The 18548-nt window shown below is 38.1% G+C and overlaps 1 protein-coding gene across 1 annotated transcript in view; it reads right to left on the bottom strand.

Moving 5' to 3' along the window:
• Positions 1-3880: 3880 nt before the first annotated feature.
• Positions 3881-18548, bottom strand: part of LOC140239735 (uncharacterized) — a 134272-nt gene continuing 119604 nt past the window's right edge. The window contains exons 6-10 of the mRNA XM_072319557.1: positions 14151-14255; positions 9477-9545; positions 8434-8610; positions 7043-7204; positions 3881-4113 (exon numbers count right to left, since the gene is read on the bottom strand). Of these exons, the coding sequence (XP_072175658.1) occupies positions 3881-4113; positions 7043-7204; positions 8434-8610; positions 9477-9545; positions 14151-14255 (746 nt within the window). The remainder of the gene's footprint in view (positions 4114-7042; positions 7205-8433; positions 8611-9476; positions 9546-14150; positions 14256-18548) is intronic.

Genomic DNA, 18548 nt, shown 5'->3' with positions numbered 1-18548 from the left:
GGAAAATTGGACAATCCGTTCAAAAGTTACGAATATTTTAAGTATCTGCGCAGTCACTGCTGGAAGAGAAGACTACTATAGTGTATGATATTACATGCGTACAACTATATAAGGAAAATAAAAAGAGAATTTCACAAAACTTTACTTTTCGTATAAAATGCAAATTTCTTCGACTTGCTACTGTCGTATGTTAAGGGTAATATGATTCCCCATGCCTTCTGAAAGAGGAAGTCGAGTGTTCTTTTGTTATGCGAGAAAAATGGAAATATGTTGAATTTTCTTTATTCTTTCTTTATATTATTGTTGTACTCATGTGACATCACAAGCTATAGTAGTCTTTTCATCCAGCCGTGACTGAGCAGAAGCTTCAAAAATGCATAACTTTTTAACGGATTGTCCGATTTTGCTCAAACTCTCACTGATGTGTTCTTCTAATAGTGCTGCATTCACTCAACACATATGTCTACGAAGGTGAATTTGTCCTTTAACCATGTACATAAGAACATTATTCAAAGGAGGTTTAAATTATTGTACTGTATTCATATGTGATAACTGTATTTTCGAACCTCCCTGGACTTGCGGTTCTTTGATTTTCATAAATGTGACCGGCGACAACGGTTTCAGGCAAAAGTCGGAAATTTTGAAAATTAATTTTTTCACTGAATCACATTGCCCATTTCCTAAGCTTTGCATTGATATAAAACACTTGTATTCTTCGCCACCATAAGTGGGCATAGAAAGAGAAATAAAATACACTTTTTAAGTTGTTAGCCTGACAAAATAGCGAGAAAACAGGCTTTGAAGATTCACCTCTTTCTCAAAGACAATGTCCGAGCGGCGATGCGAGGGGAGAATCACCCATCCGTACGATGGTGCCAATTGATGTTAAGCTCCGCCTCTAGCAACCACAACGCCTTCTGATTGGCTCACTAAGAGAGTCAAATTTCCCGGGCACCTTCCTCGGAGCTCAGCGTATGGAGCCGAAAAACAATGCGTTTCGCTCGGGTTTGTTTACCATTACGTCTTTCAAGATGGCGAATACGATAATTATACGTATGGTGTACATGTACATGGGTATGGTGCACGCATTACGCAATGGCATCGATCCACACGCCATGACCGTGTGCATGTAACAGGAGCGGTGGCGAATCCACACATTTACAAATCGCGTTTTCATTGTGGTTGATGTGTCTTTATCATTGGCGACCCTTTTGAAGGCAGAAAATTGCTAGTGCTGGCAAGGGTCACGCTTCCTGTTTGTTTTGCTTTTACAAGACATGCAAATGTTACTTTGTTCGGTGGTGCTAATTAAATTAAAACAAACAAACAAACAAACACGAATCGTTAGTTTGGTGCGATCTTGACGTGTAGTATTTGAATATAATTGGTCACATGTGACCGCTCCTTTCTCATCTACCTTCCATTGAGTCAGTGTGCTGTAATAATTTTTACTACATGTACAAGTATACAAATTTGAAAACATTTCGTTTTCTTTTCACACGATTATGTTATGCTACATGATTTTTGTTTCACTACTGTTGTCGAACATTGCGGTAGAATAGTTTGGATAGAAAGCCAAACGAAGAGCACACACTACAGAGCGAGCGTGTATAAACCACTATACCAAGAACAATGGAGCATGTAATCGTGCACGCGTGGACAAAGCATTCCCCAAACGCTGCAACTGGACGTGGGTCTCCGAAAGCCGAATTATGTAAATGTGTGCGACGCACCAGCCAATCACGTGCGAGACCCTGCGCCGTAGCAACGCTGGGGATATTGGCGCGGCGTTCGAAAGAAGCTCGAAACTGACGAGTGCGATCCAACGTAGGGTGCTTAAAATTCCATTTTCGATAGGAAAAACTTAGTATTATGCAATGAAATTTAGTGTAGATGTAGAAAACATATCAAAGATTCGATTTCTACAAAAAACCTAAATCGACAAAAATAATGGTCAAGATGTGTATACCCCGCCTAGGAGGGAATTTGCTCTTGCGACTTTTGCCTGAAACCGTTGTCGCGGGTCACAAATGGCCATCGTGGTGATACAGAGTTGCTTCATTGGAGGAGTGTATAAAAGGGAAAGGGCCTGTTGATATAGATTCCGAAGAGATTTCAAGGAACCGTTTATCAATGTTTATGCGTGTGTGTGTGTGTGCATTGTTCTTTTTTTCAAAGTTTTGTTCGGGGACCATTGCAAATTCTTCAAACGAATGGATACGTAGCCATTAAAGTTCTTATAGAAACGACATCGAAAAAAAAATATGTATGACAGGAGAGTTTATTCACAAGTTTGAAATATCAAACAAAGATCTAAAAAGAATTCAAAACGAGTAAAGTGAAAGAAATTTATCCTGGGCCCACCGAACACTACAATATGCGTTAGAATATTGTATAAGAAATGAAAAGCATTGCAAATACGATGTCATAGTAACTGGAAAAGAGTACAAGCTAAAATTCAAGTCCTTGTGAAAAAAGGCATAAAAATGTACAAACGAGAACTTGATGAAAATAGTCTAAACGCGTGAGCGATTATAGACGTGCCACATAATCGATTCACAATCAACAACATTATTTAAGATGAGTTTCATCCAATTTCAAATATCAACTTATACGATGAATAGTGAAGAACAAAAAAAAAATGACAATTGAATTATCATTCTCTTTTTCATACACAAGTTAAACGTGTTATTCGAAATTATTCATGTATCGTGAATTCAAAAAAGAAGTGAAGAAAAAACGTGAGAAACAAAAGTGCGCATGAACTATGTTCTAACAGAAAACATACTCTATCGTAACCGAAAAAGACAAGTACTTGAAAGAACTAATGTGTATATGAAGCAGTCCTCACAAGCTACGTAGGTTCCAAAGTCGTGTTTTCAAGGAAATGTGCTAAAACAGGACTGTAAACACATTTACCTTGAAGTTGCGTGCCCACATACATTGTACAAGTGCATTGTACAAGACTCTGTGCTGTGTGCTTGTTTGAAGTTGCACCTATAATTATAATAATTACTATGTACAAAATAGAATATTGATCTGTGTGCACTATGATAATACAATACAAATCAATGAGGATTTACATCAACATCTTACCGACCTTAAAAAAGGAGAACGAAATAACAATTAAAACAACGAAATACGATGCCCCGTATACACCCGAGGTATTAAAGCAATACACATAGAATCGCACGGCAAATTTTGAATCTAAATAGAATGATATTCATGCATGGCTTTAGTAAAGGTTTTTCCTGTCAAGGTCATACTTGTATGATTCTAATTCATGAATGTGCATCTATTTGTATTCGCACAGCGCACGCGAAAATGTTTGAGCACTCAAATGTAGAATCTGAGCAATCAATTTTATTTATGGAACCTCTATTTTGTTTCCGCCAAATCAAATTCATGCATGAACATTCAATTTCCAAATACGAGCATTGCATGTTCTACTCGTGCATCAAATTTTCAGGTGAAAGTTTTGTGAGATAAATCTCCGTACGATATGGTTCTGTCTCGTTTCATTTTTCTTCCCTGATTCAGAGAAATGCAACTGTGTGGACCTTTTTTGAGATTTTCATGATAAAATGCTGCTTGGAAATGACACAGAAAATACATGATAGCTGAAAACTACCCGTAACTATTCTCATGAACACGCATACAGCATGATTGTGTTTTTTCAATAGGTAGGATAAGAAACTGTATACTCTTCATCGTATGACTTAATCAACACATTGTAGTTGGATGATACAGCAAACGGATGTGAATACTAATGAGGATTACTGTAGAAGAATCTCTGATTAACAACATGGAAAATGAGAAGCTATGGGAAAATATTCTCACACTCTTTTGTGTGAATTAACTTTAAGCCGTAACGATCGGGTTAGCCACCAGCTTTCTTGCGGTATTTGATAGTCTCATCACAAATCTGCAGGGCCGACCATAGAAACTGCAGATACTTCACGTCCTTTTCTAAGTTCTCCTCATTATCCGTAGTGGTGTAATTCTCAAACATCAGGATTCTCTTCTTGCCTCTGAACCTTGATATCTGATTTCGAACAGTCTTCGGATCGGCAATATCATCTTTGTGGGTTAGCACAGTCAGTGAATTTGTGCCTGAAAAGAAATACGATAAAAAGGTAGAAAAGACAAAATGCAGACTTTGACAATCCAATACTAGCCGATAAGTGAGAAAACACATATTCCATCCAAATATCAACGTGGGATACAATCCTCAGATTATTCCCTCTATGCGACCAATATTTTGCTACGCCTATGTAACAAAGGATAAAACCCACAAAAGAACTAATAGAAAGTGTCACTGTCGACTATAAAAGAGGAGGAAGCTTGTCAGAGAGTGGTCACAGATTAATTCTATTTTGTAAGACATGCATAACTGTACTGTAAAGCACAACCAATATGAGTGTAATTAATTCACAAAGAAGGATTTTAGAAATGTAGTTCCTATAGTGTTCTGAAAGACAATGGAATTTTACAACTCAAAATGTACATTGTACTTTGTATTTCTTTTTTGCTATCTCCATTGTCATGGCGACTGCGTTACATGAATTATGCGCATTCAGTTAGTCAATTGAACACCGCTCTAGAGAAATCAAGCCGGAAGCCCCGTAAATCTTGTGTACGTGTGCATTTCAGTGCTCTTATGTTTGTCTCAGTGACATCATTTTGCATCCAATAATGTATTTACTTCATTTGTTCATTGTGATTTTACACACCATTTATTATCTTTCTCCATTCTTGATTTTTTTATTGATATTGACTTAATTCATTTGGTTAATTTCAATTGGAATATGTATACATTGAAAGTAATGTACAACTGATAACTTTCCTTTGCAATTATGTGTGAATAATAGTATATATATATTTTTTTTTTTTTTTGGTGGGGGGAAGGAGTAAAAATCAGGAGATATTTTCATATCTAAAGACAATTTATTATGTCTGATTCTGTGAGGAAAGCAGATGCCATCTCTTTGGTTCCATTTTTTTTTTTTTTACTTTTACGTTAACAGCCACTAAATAATGTGAAAGACCTTATGACTAAAGATGTAAGAGACTCTGCGTATAACATACCGAGATGTTGCTTTACCATGTTGCAGAACTTTTTAATGAACGTTCTCCCATCTTCTCCAACGTCTGGTCTGTAAGTATCAAAAATATCATTTTACATTTGCTAGATACTCAGCACAAGTTGTGTCTTGTGATAAACACATGACATCACTGGACTTACAGCCACTACAGTTTCCACGCATTAGTACATGCTGTTAGCATTAAAGACCTTACAGACATTTTGTGTAATGTTGCCCCAAGGAAAGTTTGACTAGCCTGCATTCATTTTGATATGACGTAAGCATAGTTTACAATGAGTTCCAATTGCCCTGGGCAAGTAAGAGAGTTTTTCACACCTTACTTTGCTGCCAGAGATCTTTAATACCAATGGTAACATTTAGGAGCCACTTTTCCGCAAACCGTTTATTACAATACGCATGATATTGAGTTCTTTTGTCTTTATCTCTTTAAGCTTGCAATGGTCTTGCACTCGTTTTAATCATTATTATGATATGAATTATTATGGTGGTGAATTTAGTCAATAAAAATGAAATATTGCGCGGACGCTGTCAAATGGTGGCCTTCATTATGAGAAGATGTCATTGCAACAAAACCAAGTCGTATGTTAAGTCTCTATGTTATGCAAACTAAAGGAAGAAAAGCATAGGGACATTGACAAAGTAGCCCGTCATTCATGGAGAAAGTATCGTGCAACGTCTGCATCGTATTTTGGAGTCTTGTTTCTGTTATATTCCAATAATCATCGTATGATACAAATTATTCTAACTGACCTGACAACACAAAGGCATACAAGACTTTCTTCCACAAAGATAATATCTCCCGGGAGAGATATATTCAAAACAATGTCGCAGAAAACAAATGATTTGTTAAATGGTGACGAATTGTGTCAGATTATGTGACGTCGTGCGAGGCGATGTCATTATAGGTATCCAGGTCACGTCACAATCAAATGTGATCATTAATCATGAAACTACTATCTGCAACCACTAGTAATGTTAACAACTGCATTGACATCCTCTCACAACAGAACCCCTTCCCAAGTCCAAATGCTTTATTACGCTGTTACAGTCAATGTAAACATATTTAATTAATGTAAAATGATGTATTAACCTGATATAAAAAAGAAGGAAACTTCTTACTTTGGATGATAGACAAACACAGCACAGTGACATTCTTCTTCTTTTCTTTTGACGCCAACTTCCAGATGATTTACACGGAATATTCCATCTGAAAAAATAGGGAAAATACAGAGATAAAGCAAGTAGACCTAATCCTATTTGATGGCAGGACTGTACCTTGACTATCTTATAGACAGCAATAATGATGTTGTCAACTAAATCGTTGTCATGAGAATTGTGGTAAATCTCCTGAAATGAAAGATATGCATGATGTATACCTAGTGCATAATCTTTATTCCACTACCTGTGTAAAATATTACAAAAATATTGTTCTGCTAAAGCTACAGTGTGTAATGAAACAATGCAGAACGATTTACACGAAAAAAAAAAAAAACAACACACACATGTAGAGCGTCCGTAAAGTCTAAAAAGAAAAAAAAAAAGGGGGGGGACTTGCAACGGAGACTCCTTGTGGCAAAAAAAAAAAAAATCGTAAGATTCGGACGGCATACAAGAACAGATAATACAATCTTGCGGGAAACAGTGGCACAGTACCATAAAGCTGCACTACAGACAAACGATACACACTGGTAAAATTGAGGTAAGTAAAGTAGATACAAAAGGAAATGGGGGAAGTGGGGTTGACGTAAAGTGAAATCCCAGTAGCTGACAAAATCCTTCGTTAATTAAGTTGCTATAGTACATTATTTTACTGACTATAGTACTTAAAGGTAACGATTTTATTTATTTAAGGAATATGTAGCACAGGGCTTTTGCGTTTCTTTGATTGAAGTCGTGCCTTCAAGAATAATCATTTTATTTTCAAGTTGTGTACTTACTGCATTCCTCCTTTAGGCGTTCCAAAGTGTCAGATGAGAAATTTTGTATACCACATGTGTCAATCAAGTCGATTCTCTCTGCTAATATGTGGTGGAAGCGGCGACGGGTCTTCCTTCCTCCATCTTCTTCTATTCCTTCTTTAGTCACGGTGGAATAATTCCCTGTTAGTGGATAAAGGGACACAGAAGGCTCATGATATAGTACGTTCAGTAGGTGGAAGAGAGATCGCCCTTTACTTTTCTTTCTCGCTTTTTGTCTCCATCTTTTTCAACCATCATGACTTTGAAGTCTAGCTTACAGTTGGCATACACACAAAGAGGGTAAGTTGATATGAGTCTGAGTCGGTAAGTTGTTCGTCTGATTGAACTACCATCTTGTATTGCGACTTGGTTGCAGATAAGGAAGACTGTATTCTGTTGGTGTCGTTGAGTATATTAATTATTCATTTGCCTTCATGTCTCTGTAGCCAATAACGAGTTCACTTCCTTGCAGCCCGGCAAAGAAAACAAGAAAAGGAGTATTGGATTTTGACAAGAAATATTGGAACTGGTGTAAAAGTGTCCTAGTTACCAAGTGTTTTCTTTCTTTTTATGTGAATTTTTTTTTTCGAGGCAAAGTATATCTCAAGGAAAATAAATGTAAAAATAGCATAATTACAATTCTAATAATCATGACTTATAACACGTAATATAATATTTCTGTTCGTAGTTGCGTCTAACATCTAACGGAGTGAGCTATGCCGCATCGGTTAAAGTTTAATGTTGCTTTATGATCATATCAACTAACCTAAAATCGTACACAAGAGCACATACGATGTAAGAAAAAAAAAATAAACTGCGCACACCAAAGCTATACCGATGGATTTTTTTTCTTTTTTGTTGGGGGGGGGGGTGGGGGAATGAGATGAAATAAAAAGTTAGGTTATATTTAACGTGGCATTATTTTGCCTATCAAAGTAATCAATAATTCGATGTATTGTCATCCTTTTACTATTTACTGTTGTTTGTGCCTTTTGTTGTACACGGGAGAGCTGCAGGGGCCATTTCATGAAGGGTTTTATCATTTTTTTTTTCCTGACAAACTGTTATAAGCTACTGAAATCCTTGCATCTGACTGGATGAGAGCAAATTTGTCCAACAAGTTTGTCGGACAAAACGCTTCTGAAATGCCCCCAAGAACTGATTACTTTTGAAACGGATGCTGGGACAGAATATGATTTTGTTTTAATGAAAACATGATAGTCTGTGATATCACCCTAAGTTTTATAGATGATCACCACGCAAAAGCGAAAAATGCCAATACAGGTTTTCTGTACGACATCAAGTATAAAACTCAAAAAGATAAGCCCACATGACGTGAAATGAAAAAAAAAATACTAACAAACAATTACCATTCAGGGCGAAGTTGAGGGAGTTGATGAGACATGATTTGCCAGCAGCAATTTCACCGAAGAAGCTGATGTTCACCTTCGATGGTGCATTGAAACGCTTATCATACCGTGCCTTTCCTGGTTGGTAACCCCTGATTTTCTGCCGAAGCTCCTCTCGTTGTTTACGCTTACTGTTCACTATGAGGAAAAAAAAAAACATTTCATGATAAATGATATTCAAGTCTAAATACTGTCAATTATTTGCAGATCGTTAGGGACAATGAAGCATTACGAAATCGTTTTGCTCTTATCGTGAAGTTACGATTGTCGTTGATTCCTCACATTTCATTTTAATGTTTCTCTTCATCATGAAAGTGCATTAAATAAGCTGACAAAGAAATAAAGTGAGAAACACAATTCCAACTCAAGTTGAAGTAAACCCAGAAACATCCCTTCCTCTCGACATATCTTAAAATGCTTTTCAATTTTTTTTTTTCCTTGATTCGGTAGGATCGAGATCTTTATGTGGTATCCATCTAAATATATCCTCCGGATGAAAGTATACAGATAATGATTATCATTCTGAAAATGTACTGAAATAACAGAAATTGGATATCATTGACAAAAGATTAAGTTATCCTAAGGTAACCTATTATGATTACAAGCCTACCATTCAGAAATGATGAACACGTTGAAATGAGAGAATATTACATTTGTGTGTGTGTGTGTCAGCGTGTTATTTTTTTATATTATATACAGTGAGAGAAATAAAAAAGAAAGAGAGAGAGAGGGAGTTTTGCTTCCTGATGCCTAAAGCTGTAGAAAGTATTGGGTGCTCCCATTGCTAGATGTGAAGAGTACGACTGTTTGTAATGTCACAGTGTAGACAACAGCATAAAGAGAACTATACGAGTCCTTGTATTCTTTCACATTTATCAGATCTATTAAGATAAATCATTAAATCATATGAAATACTGTACTATTAAAATTCTAGAGCAAGTGTATTAGTGCCCAATCCCCTTCTTTGACACAAATCCTATATTTAATCAACTTTTTTCTCATACACAATTCTGCTTCCACGTCAGCCGGATCTGGTTTGGATGGTCTCCGCCAGCAGGGATTCCAGCCACATCCTGTAAAATTATACAAAGGTGAAACATTTTCATGCATAAGATTGTGTTCAATCTGTTATTGGGAGCTGCGCGTTTAATGTTGACTCTAGAGGGGGCCTTGTGGAGCCGGGAAATGTGCAAACGCCGGGAATTGTGCAAACGTCTCGCTGGGAAATGTGCAAACGCCGGGAAATGTGTAAACGTCTTGCCAGGAAATGTGCAAACGCCGGGAAATGTGCAAACGTCTCGCCGGGAAATGTGCAAATTTCATCAACGGGAAATGTGCAAAAGTTCAATTTTGCCGGGAAATGTGCAAATTATACTTTAGCGATATTCTGTATAATGATATTAGATAAACTCCATATGAAAACTGCCCATGAACTTCCACCATTTATATTTTCGTAATGAAATCCTTGACAGATTTTCAACAAAAGTGGCAGGTAGCACGATTATGGCAATGGGATCTCGATTTGTTTATAGTAGCCACCATCCCCCCCCCCCGAAATAAGGGGAGGGTGGCCTCAAAGTCCCAGAACTACGGTTTTATTGAAATTCCTCTTATAAGAATGAGCTAGGTTGGTTCTATAAAGACATTAATGATAGCAGTTCAAGTTTAATGGCAGATCCAGGGATGGAGGGCACCGGCCATAAGTAGGGAGGATACTTCAAATTGAAGCCTCAGAGTCCCTAAACTATTGCCATGAAGACATTAATGACTGAAATTGCATGTTTGATTATGATGAATTCAGGTGCCCCGATTTTGAGGGGGGGGGGGGGGGAGTGGTGGAGAGGAGGGGGATTGTCCACATTTACTGCATCTTCTTGATAAATCAAGAGATATTTTCACCAAACTTGGCAGATAGCATCTTTACGGTGATTATGATCTTTATTTAATTTTATTAAAATGAGCCCCACCCCTCCCACCGCCAAGGGGAAGGGGGGGGGGGGAGGAGTTGAAGCTTCAGGTCCCTAAACTCTGGAATTTGCAATCTTCTGTCGAACCGAAGAATATAGAACTATGTTATATGAAGATGATAGTTGCTAAAATTTCAGGTTTGATTATGACTGGTCCAGGAGTGCCCTGATAAAGGGTGTGAGGGGGAGGAGGGAGATTTTCCACATTTTCTGCATAGTCTTGTAAAATCTAAGACGGATTTTCACCAAACTTGGCAGATAGTATATTTATGGTGATTCGATCTTATTTTGTTAAAATGACCCCCTCCCACCGCCGAAGGGGGGGGGGGAGTGGTTGAACCTTCAGAGTCCCTATACTCTTGATTGTTTTTGTTTGTTTTTTTGACTTCTGTCGAACCGAAAAAGTTCGTGCGATAAAGACATTATTGACAGAAATATCATGTTTGATTATGGCGGGTCCAGTGGTGCTCTGATCGGGGGTAGGAGGGGTAAGGGGGAGGAGGGGGATTTTCAAAATGTTCTCCATCTTCTTGAAAACTCTATGACGAATTTTCATTAAACTTGGCAGGTAGCATCCTTATGGTGATGCGATCTTAATTTGTTAAAAAAGAGCCCCCCCCCCCCCCGCCCCTCCGCCGAAGATTGAGGTGGGGGATAAGGGGGGGGGGGTTGAAGTCTCCCATTCGCTAAACTCTGGAATTTTCTGATCTGTCGAACCGAAAAAAGAAGATAGAGCTAAGTTAGTGTTGTGAAGACTTTCATGCCTAATTGTACCGGATCCAGGGGTGCCCTGATGGGGGCGGGGGGGGGGGGGAGGATGAGGGGTGTTGCGGAATGAATGATGAAGAATGTATTTTCAGCATCTCCTTAAACAAATTGACAGATTTTCAGCAAACGTGGGAGGTAGCATCACTAGTGTATAGAATCTCACTAAGGGGCAAAAAAACCGCGGGGGGGGGGGGTACGGGCGTGGTTGGGGTGAGACGAAGGCTCAAACCTAAGGGATTAAGAGTAAGTATATAAATATCTCTCTCACCATATGTAAGGGAGATAAAAAGAAAGAAAAAGAAAAAAAGAAAAAAAAAGTACCGGGCTTGTTTAGTAAGTACAGTTAATGCATGGAGTAGGTTCACTAAGGGATGCCCAAAAAGGGGAGGGGGTATTAAGGAGACTTAATTTTCACATTTTCGTCTTTTTCTTGAAAACTCAAGAGCATCCCTTGGGTAACAAATTCCATTTAAGCTTAAAAAAAGAACCTTCTGTACAAAAGTGATGGAGCTAATAGAGTGCTGTTATAGTAAATTCATGAATTTATTTCAAGGGCGGGGGAGGTGGATTTTTCACATATTCAGCTTCTTCTTGAAACCGTTATATATTAGATATTCGCCAAGCTTGGCACGTAGCATAGCGTATTTATCTGGTGGTATGACCTCAATTTGTTTAAATGAGCACTGCCCCAACCCATAAGAAGGGAGGAGATGGAGCGCCCCCCCCCCCCCACCATCTCCGTCCCTTGAACAAGACGAGGGGAGTTGGGTCGTTCGCGTGGAATTCAGAATTTTCCGGAAAACCCTACATATATGAAAACAGGAATACATACTTGAAGAAATTTTCTTTACAACCAAGAGTAATTGAACACAATTTTATCACAGTTTTAGAAGGTAGACCTATACTTTGAAGAAATTTCACGTCTGCTTATGACGTGGGGGTACCTTGGTCTTATCCCCCGCTTTGGGGAAGGGTAACAAATTGGGCTTGTTGCCCCTTCGAACAAAGTGGGATTCTATTTCCCTATGTGTATATAGAGATGCTACCTCCCACGTTTTGTGAAAATCCTTCAAAGATTTCTCAAGAGGATGCAGAATATGTGAAATTCACCATAAAGATGCAATTTGCCAAGTTTAGTGAAAATCCGTCGTAGACATTTCAAGAAGATGGTGAAAATGTGGAAAATTCCTCTCTTTTTTTCTCAGTCCCCCCCCCCCCCCGATCTGGAGACCCCTTGATCCGCCATAACCAAACATGACATTTAATTCATTAACGCTGTGTCTTCATAGCACTAACTTAGCTCTATCTTTTTCGGTTTGACAGAAGAGGATTAAAGAAATATCAGAGTTTAGGGACGCTGGAGCTTCAACCACAAGGCGGTGGTGTGTGTGGGGGGGGGGGGGGGGGTGGGCTCATTTGAACGAACTAAGATCATAATTATTACCATAAACACGCTATCTGTAAAGTTTGGTGAAAATCCCTCGTAGCTATTTCAGGGAGATACTAAAAATGTGGAATAGCCCCTCCACCCCTCCCCCCCCCCCCCCCGATCTCGGCACCCCTTGATCCGCCATAATGTAACAGGAAATCTCGTTCATAAATATATTCATTACACTAACTTAGCTCTATCTTTTTCGGTTTGACAAAAGAAGATTTAAAAAGAATAAGGATTTTAGGGACGCTGAGGTTTTACCCCCCCCCCATCCCCCTTCGGCGATGGGGGGGGGGGGGGGGCTCATTCTAACAGATCAAGATCATGTCATTACCATAAATGTGACTGTATCTGCCAAGTTGGGTGAAAATCCTTTCTAGATTTTTCGAGAATATGCTGAAAATGTGGAAAATCCCCCTCCCCTCACCCCCGATCAGGGCACCCCTGGGTCCGCCATAATCAAACATGAAATTTCAGTCATTTATGTCTTCATAGCACTAACTTAACTCTATCTTTTTCGGTTCGACATATGAAGAAGAAAAAAAAAAAACATCAAGCGTGTAGGGACTCTGAGGCTTCAACTCCTCCCTCCCACCTCCTTGGTGGTGGTGGTGGTGGTGGTGGTGGGGGGCTCATATTAACAAATTACGGTCATATCACCATTAAGATGTTATATGCCAAATCTGGTGAAATTTCCTTGTGGGGTTTACAAGAAAGTACCGAAAATGTTTAAAAAAAAAAGATGGTCGCTAAGACAGGTGGTAAAGATGATACTGGTTCATGCGCAGCTTTGATTGAGAGTTTCTCTTCCATCTACGAGTATACATACTAAGTAATATAAGTAAAATGAATGGTTTGCACATTTCCCAGCGGCTTTTGCACATTTCCCGGCAAAACTGAACATTTGCACAGTTCCCGGCGTCACGTTTGCACATTTCCCGTTGATGAAATTTAGAGATTTGCACATTTCCCGGCAAGACGCTTACACATTTCCCGGCGTTTGCACATTTCCCGGCGAGACGTAAGCACATTAATTTCCCGGCTCCACAGGCCTTCCTGACAGCACTGCTATTATGTGGGAGAATTCACTTTCGCATTGTTACATTCTTTCTGATAGTAAATGGGAAACGTGTAGGGAGGGTATGAGAAAACGTTTCTTGTGTGCGTTTGTGTGAGCTTAATTTTGTAGTGGGGAGCACGGTTTATGTGTTGACTCTAACGGAGGCCTATCTGAAGGTACTGCATGTATAATTATGTGCGATAATCCACTGTCACGATGTTACAAAAGTAGAAAGTCTGACGACATATTCACGTTTATCGTGTACACTATAGTGCATTGCCTATTGATTTTAAATCACATATGTTCATGTTGGAATTGTGAGAAAATATTTATACAGAACACTTTGTTTCCGAATAATCATGCCTGAAACAATTCGAAGGAACTGATTTTTTTGATGATTATATCGTAATTCTTCTTGATATTTGTTGCAATAAATGCTAATTATCAATACCTTTCGCAGGTAGGTAGTCCGGATAGTACTTTTGAAGAATTTTTCCAGCAAGGAAAAACAGCGTGACAAGGGCAACAGTAACACCGATGACTAGTCCAATGATGAGACCAGAATAATCATGTTGTCTTGCTGTTATTTGCAATGGGTAAAGTAAAGAACGAAATTAGTAATATTGCATCTTCTTTCAGTTTCTTTTGCCGTGCTACACAAATACTGCAAAATGTTATGTTTACATCGTATAACTCATCATCCAAGCTTTGTATGTATTAAACAGAGTAAACTCCATGGTTACTCAAGTTTTTATGTTTTTTTTTTTTCATTCCTGAGGAAAACCTCGTAAGGATTTTGCAAAACCCTCACTTGGATAATTATGTAGAGTCTTCTAGTACAAACCTTGTAACAAATCTGCGTATTTACTTAACAGCTCTCCCAAGAAATTTATGTTTCTTTGTTTAAAAATACTATCCAGAGATTCGGTTTTTCTATGGAAGAACGTTTGAGAAATTGTATTTTTTATCTTGTCCTGTCCCTTTGTCTCTTAGCTAATATCGTTTTATAGGGAGCATTTTACCTTCATTGCTTGCATCTGAAGGCTGTGAAGAGAGGCCGATTTAAAATCGAAAGTTTATATTCTACCTCAGAACTATTCCTAGTTAGATGAACGACTGATTATCGCCATACTGAACGAAATGTCATTGTCTTCAGCTTTTTGCAAGCTGAAAGACAGCCACTAAACATTCTGAAATAATTGTACTCATGACAATCATATGTAAAATCTCTTTTCCCACCAACCCCTCATGGTTATGACATGATTACATTTTTTTTTTTTTTTTTACTCACGTGTAACCGTCAGAAATGTGGAATTCGAGAAAACCTCAAAATTCTCCAGCAAAATTTGGCAGTGGTAGCGACCCTCATCTGCCATTTGCAAGTCGGTGATGACGAGACTAAAATTCCTGTTCATTTCGAAGCGTTCGTCCTTGCTTACAAAATTCCCATCGAAGTATGATGCCTTCCTCGTCTGTAAATGCTGATTTGAGCTGTTCTCCTTGACCCAGATTGCAGCGAGTGGCTCCTCTTTGAAGTGACATGGAAGTCGGGTGTCTTCCCTTGTCCATACCTGGAATTTGGGGGTGGTGGTTACTATAGAGGCTAGACGATAGGGAAAAAAAAAATCCTTTTCAGGGATGGCTTTTGCAAGTACATTCAATAATATGATGAGAGCTTCAGCTATTTAAAATGACAAAAGCAAACCATCAATTCGCCTGAACTCCTTGCCTGAAATTTAGCAAAGAAATTAATGTTTACAGCCTTTTCCTCTTTTTTTCGAATTCCTCGAGTTTCAAAATATGGGTAGGTTAAATGGATAGTACAGTATTGGTGGAGGCGAGGATTAGGCATTTAACTTTTTGTGAGGTACCAAGAAACTACTTATGAAATAGTACAGAGCATAACTTTCTAAGACGAATTCAAAGTTTATTTGCTGAAAATTGGTTTTGGATGGAATAGCTGAGACATCCAAAAACAAAGTGGGTCCCACTATTTTGCGTATCTCGGTCATTTCAAAACCAATTTTCATCAAATCTTACCGTGCACCACAAAACAAACAAAAAGTCGCCAGACATGAAATTTTAGTTACGACCATATTCTGAAAGAGCAGAATTCAAGCTTTAAAATGATGTATAACTCAAATCAAATGGACTCTCATAACCTATCTAAATATTGGAAAGAAAGCACAAACTCAGGAAAAGTGTGAACTGAGAAAAGAGGCTCTGAAGTGCAGTGTCTATTCAAGCGCTTAATCTTTACCAAACCGTGCTGGCTGTGTGATGAATGGGACAAGAAACAGGAAGTAAATCACCTGAGTAAAAACAATGAAGAGATTATCAAATTAAACTGAAATTAAGCAAGCCTTATCACATTTTGTCCACAATTAATGCCAACTTTCAAAGCAGTAGCATCATCTTTCAAAAGTTATTAGATGTTAGAGTTGAAAGTGAAGGGTGTGTACAAGGTTTTTCAGAAATGAAAAAGGGACTCTAAAGACACACCTAATCACACTATTCTACCAAAAATGTTTGAGATAAACTGCTAAAAAAAAAACACACACTTTCCTGCCCGTTTTATGATCCCAAATTTTAGCAAAATGTAAAAGAAGACTTGCTCTTTCAGAAAATATGAACAAGTCAAGATCGGCTCGGTTGACCCTTTTCACCTATATTCAGTCCTCACGCAAAATCAGTGTGTGCGACTTTTTGTTCGTTTTGTGATGCACGGTCACAAATAAACTTTGAATTCCTCTTAGAATCACATGCTCTTTCTTATTTCATAAGAGGTTTGCCATTACCTCAGCCAAAAATGTTAGAAACCTGATGTTACGTCTCAACGGAACCTATACGTTCCCTTTAAGCATTATTTCGAAGGTAATCTAGAGCTTATGTATTGAAGTGAAATGGCAATGACAGCTATTCAAACGCTGTTTAAATTGTTTGATTTCGTGGGTTTGCTTTGAAACACAACAATAGTACTGACTGACAAAGAAAACGAGACGTTGATTCCTCTCCATGATTTTTGTAGTTCACCGTGATGAAATAACAAAAAAGTAAAGTACAAAAAATCGAAGTAAAATATCGCTACAACTTTCAATAATTATTTTGATAGTGCAATCACCTGACAACTGAACTGTTCTTACCTACTGCGATGTTCGACACTGATATTACTTTTGTAAAACATCCGTATCTATTATACTTGTGCCTGTTTCACTCTAAACAGCCTAATTAGCACATTTATAACATCAAGAATATCAGAATGCAAAACGATTCCCTGTAAAAAGAAATAAAAAAAAGAAGTATGACAAACAACAAAACACCAAAACAAAGAAAACACAATCCATAGCAGCAAAACAAAAAGAAGCAACAACAACCCAAAAAAAAAAAAAATGTCCAATGATGCACTCTCATCTGCAATCTTATCACACCACACGCCGTAATTTTCAAACATCTTGAAAAAAAAAAACACTTTAGAATGCCATAACATAAACATTGTTATTTATACCAATCTCAACCTAACATATTATGTTACATTGTTTAATAACTTCCATTTTGCCTACCTGAATAAAAGCCTACCTGCCAAATGTACATGTACTTGTTACAGGAAAAGGACCACGTGTGTGTTCAATGCCTTCAATTTGACCTCAAATTAATTGATTAAGTGTTGTGTTGGTATGTTCATTCCAGAGCAGATGCATATGCGTCTCTCACCATTTTTGTGTACGATCATTTCGTAATATGCTGTACTAACTGTAAACTCCCGCCTTATTCATCACGTTCATAACGTGCAAGGTTCAAAGTGCGTTTGAAAATCCCAACTGCCTCAGCGCTACCTCTTATAATCTCAATAGAACAAGTGCTTCGTTGACTGTGCGTATCATTATAGTTGTATTCAATATGTCGCCAGACATATACCAGACAGGACCCATAACAAATATAGAGATAGGGCCTAACTACATGATTGGTCTCTCTCTCTCTGAAAACGTATGAGGAGTAGCCTCAAATGCACATGCACGTTGGTACGTTTGGTCGTCTCAAATCATACTACACAGTAATTGACTTGTGAGTGGTAACATTTTACAAAAATTTACGAACTTGCATGCATAACATTCACACACGAACATGCATAACATTCACACATTCTGTCTGCTTTGCTTTAAAAAAACCTACAGACTTGAGATAGAGATTTCTAGAATTATTATATATTCCACGTTTTTTTAGGTGATCCGAGTATCCTCTCGGATCACCTTCTGTATCTGTACTGATTAGGTGATCCGAGTATCCTCTCGGATCACCTTCTGTATCTGTACTGATTCTTTGTTTTTTTTTTTTTTTTTATTAGGTGATCCGAGTATCCTCTCGGATCACCTTCTGTATCTGTACTGATTCTTTGTTCTTCATATTTTTATTCTTCTTTATTTCTGGGCAAAATTTGTGCAGCGGTTAGCTCAGAAAGTGCATTGCCTTTCAATGTCAAACTTATACCATATATGTATCATGTCCCAAAGACGACAGATCAAGTAAAATCATAGTGATCAGTCGACCGTGACGTCACTATGACGTCATTATATGAAAACACATTTTCATTCTTATCTCATTAATGGAATAGAATTTTGCAATGAAATTTACGTCACATACATTTCAAATTATGCGCATTTTACTCATATTCTCAAAATTCATATTTTCTCTTGAAACGTGCGCGTACGCGCGCGTTGAAATATTTGTATGCTCAAATCGAGCTCAAATTTTTTTTTGCACACGTTTCAGACCATTTGGAGCATTTTTTGAAAAATTGAAAAAATTGGACGGACGCGTACGCGCGCGCACATATTCGCACACGCAGCTCATA

Source organism: Diadema setosum, chromosome 16 (assembly GCF_964275005.1).
Source record: "Diadema setosum chromosome 16, eeDiaSeto1, whole genome shotgun sequence".
NCBI lineage: Eukaryota > Metazoa > Echinodermata > Echinoidea > Diadematoida > Diadematidae > Diadema > Diadema setosum.
The sequence above is the reverse complement of the archived record's forward strand: the minus strand, read 5'-3'. Positions and strand labels throughout refer to the sequence as shown.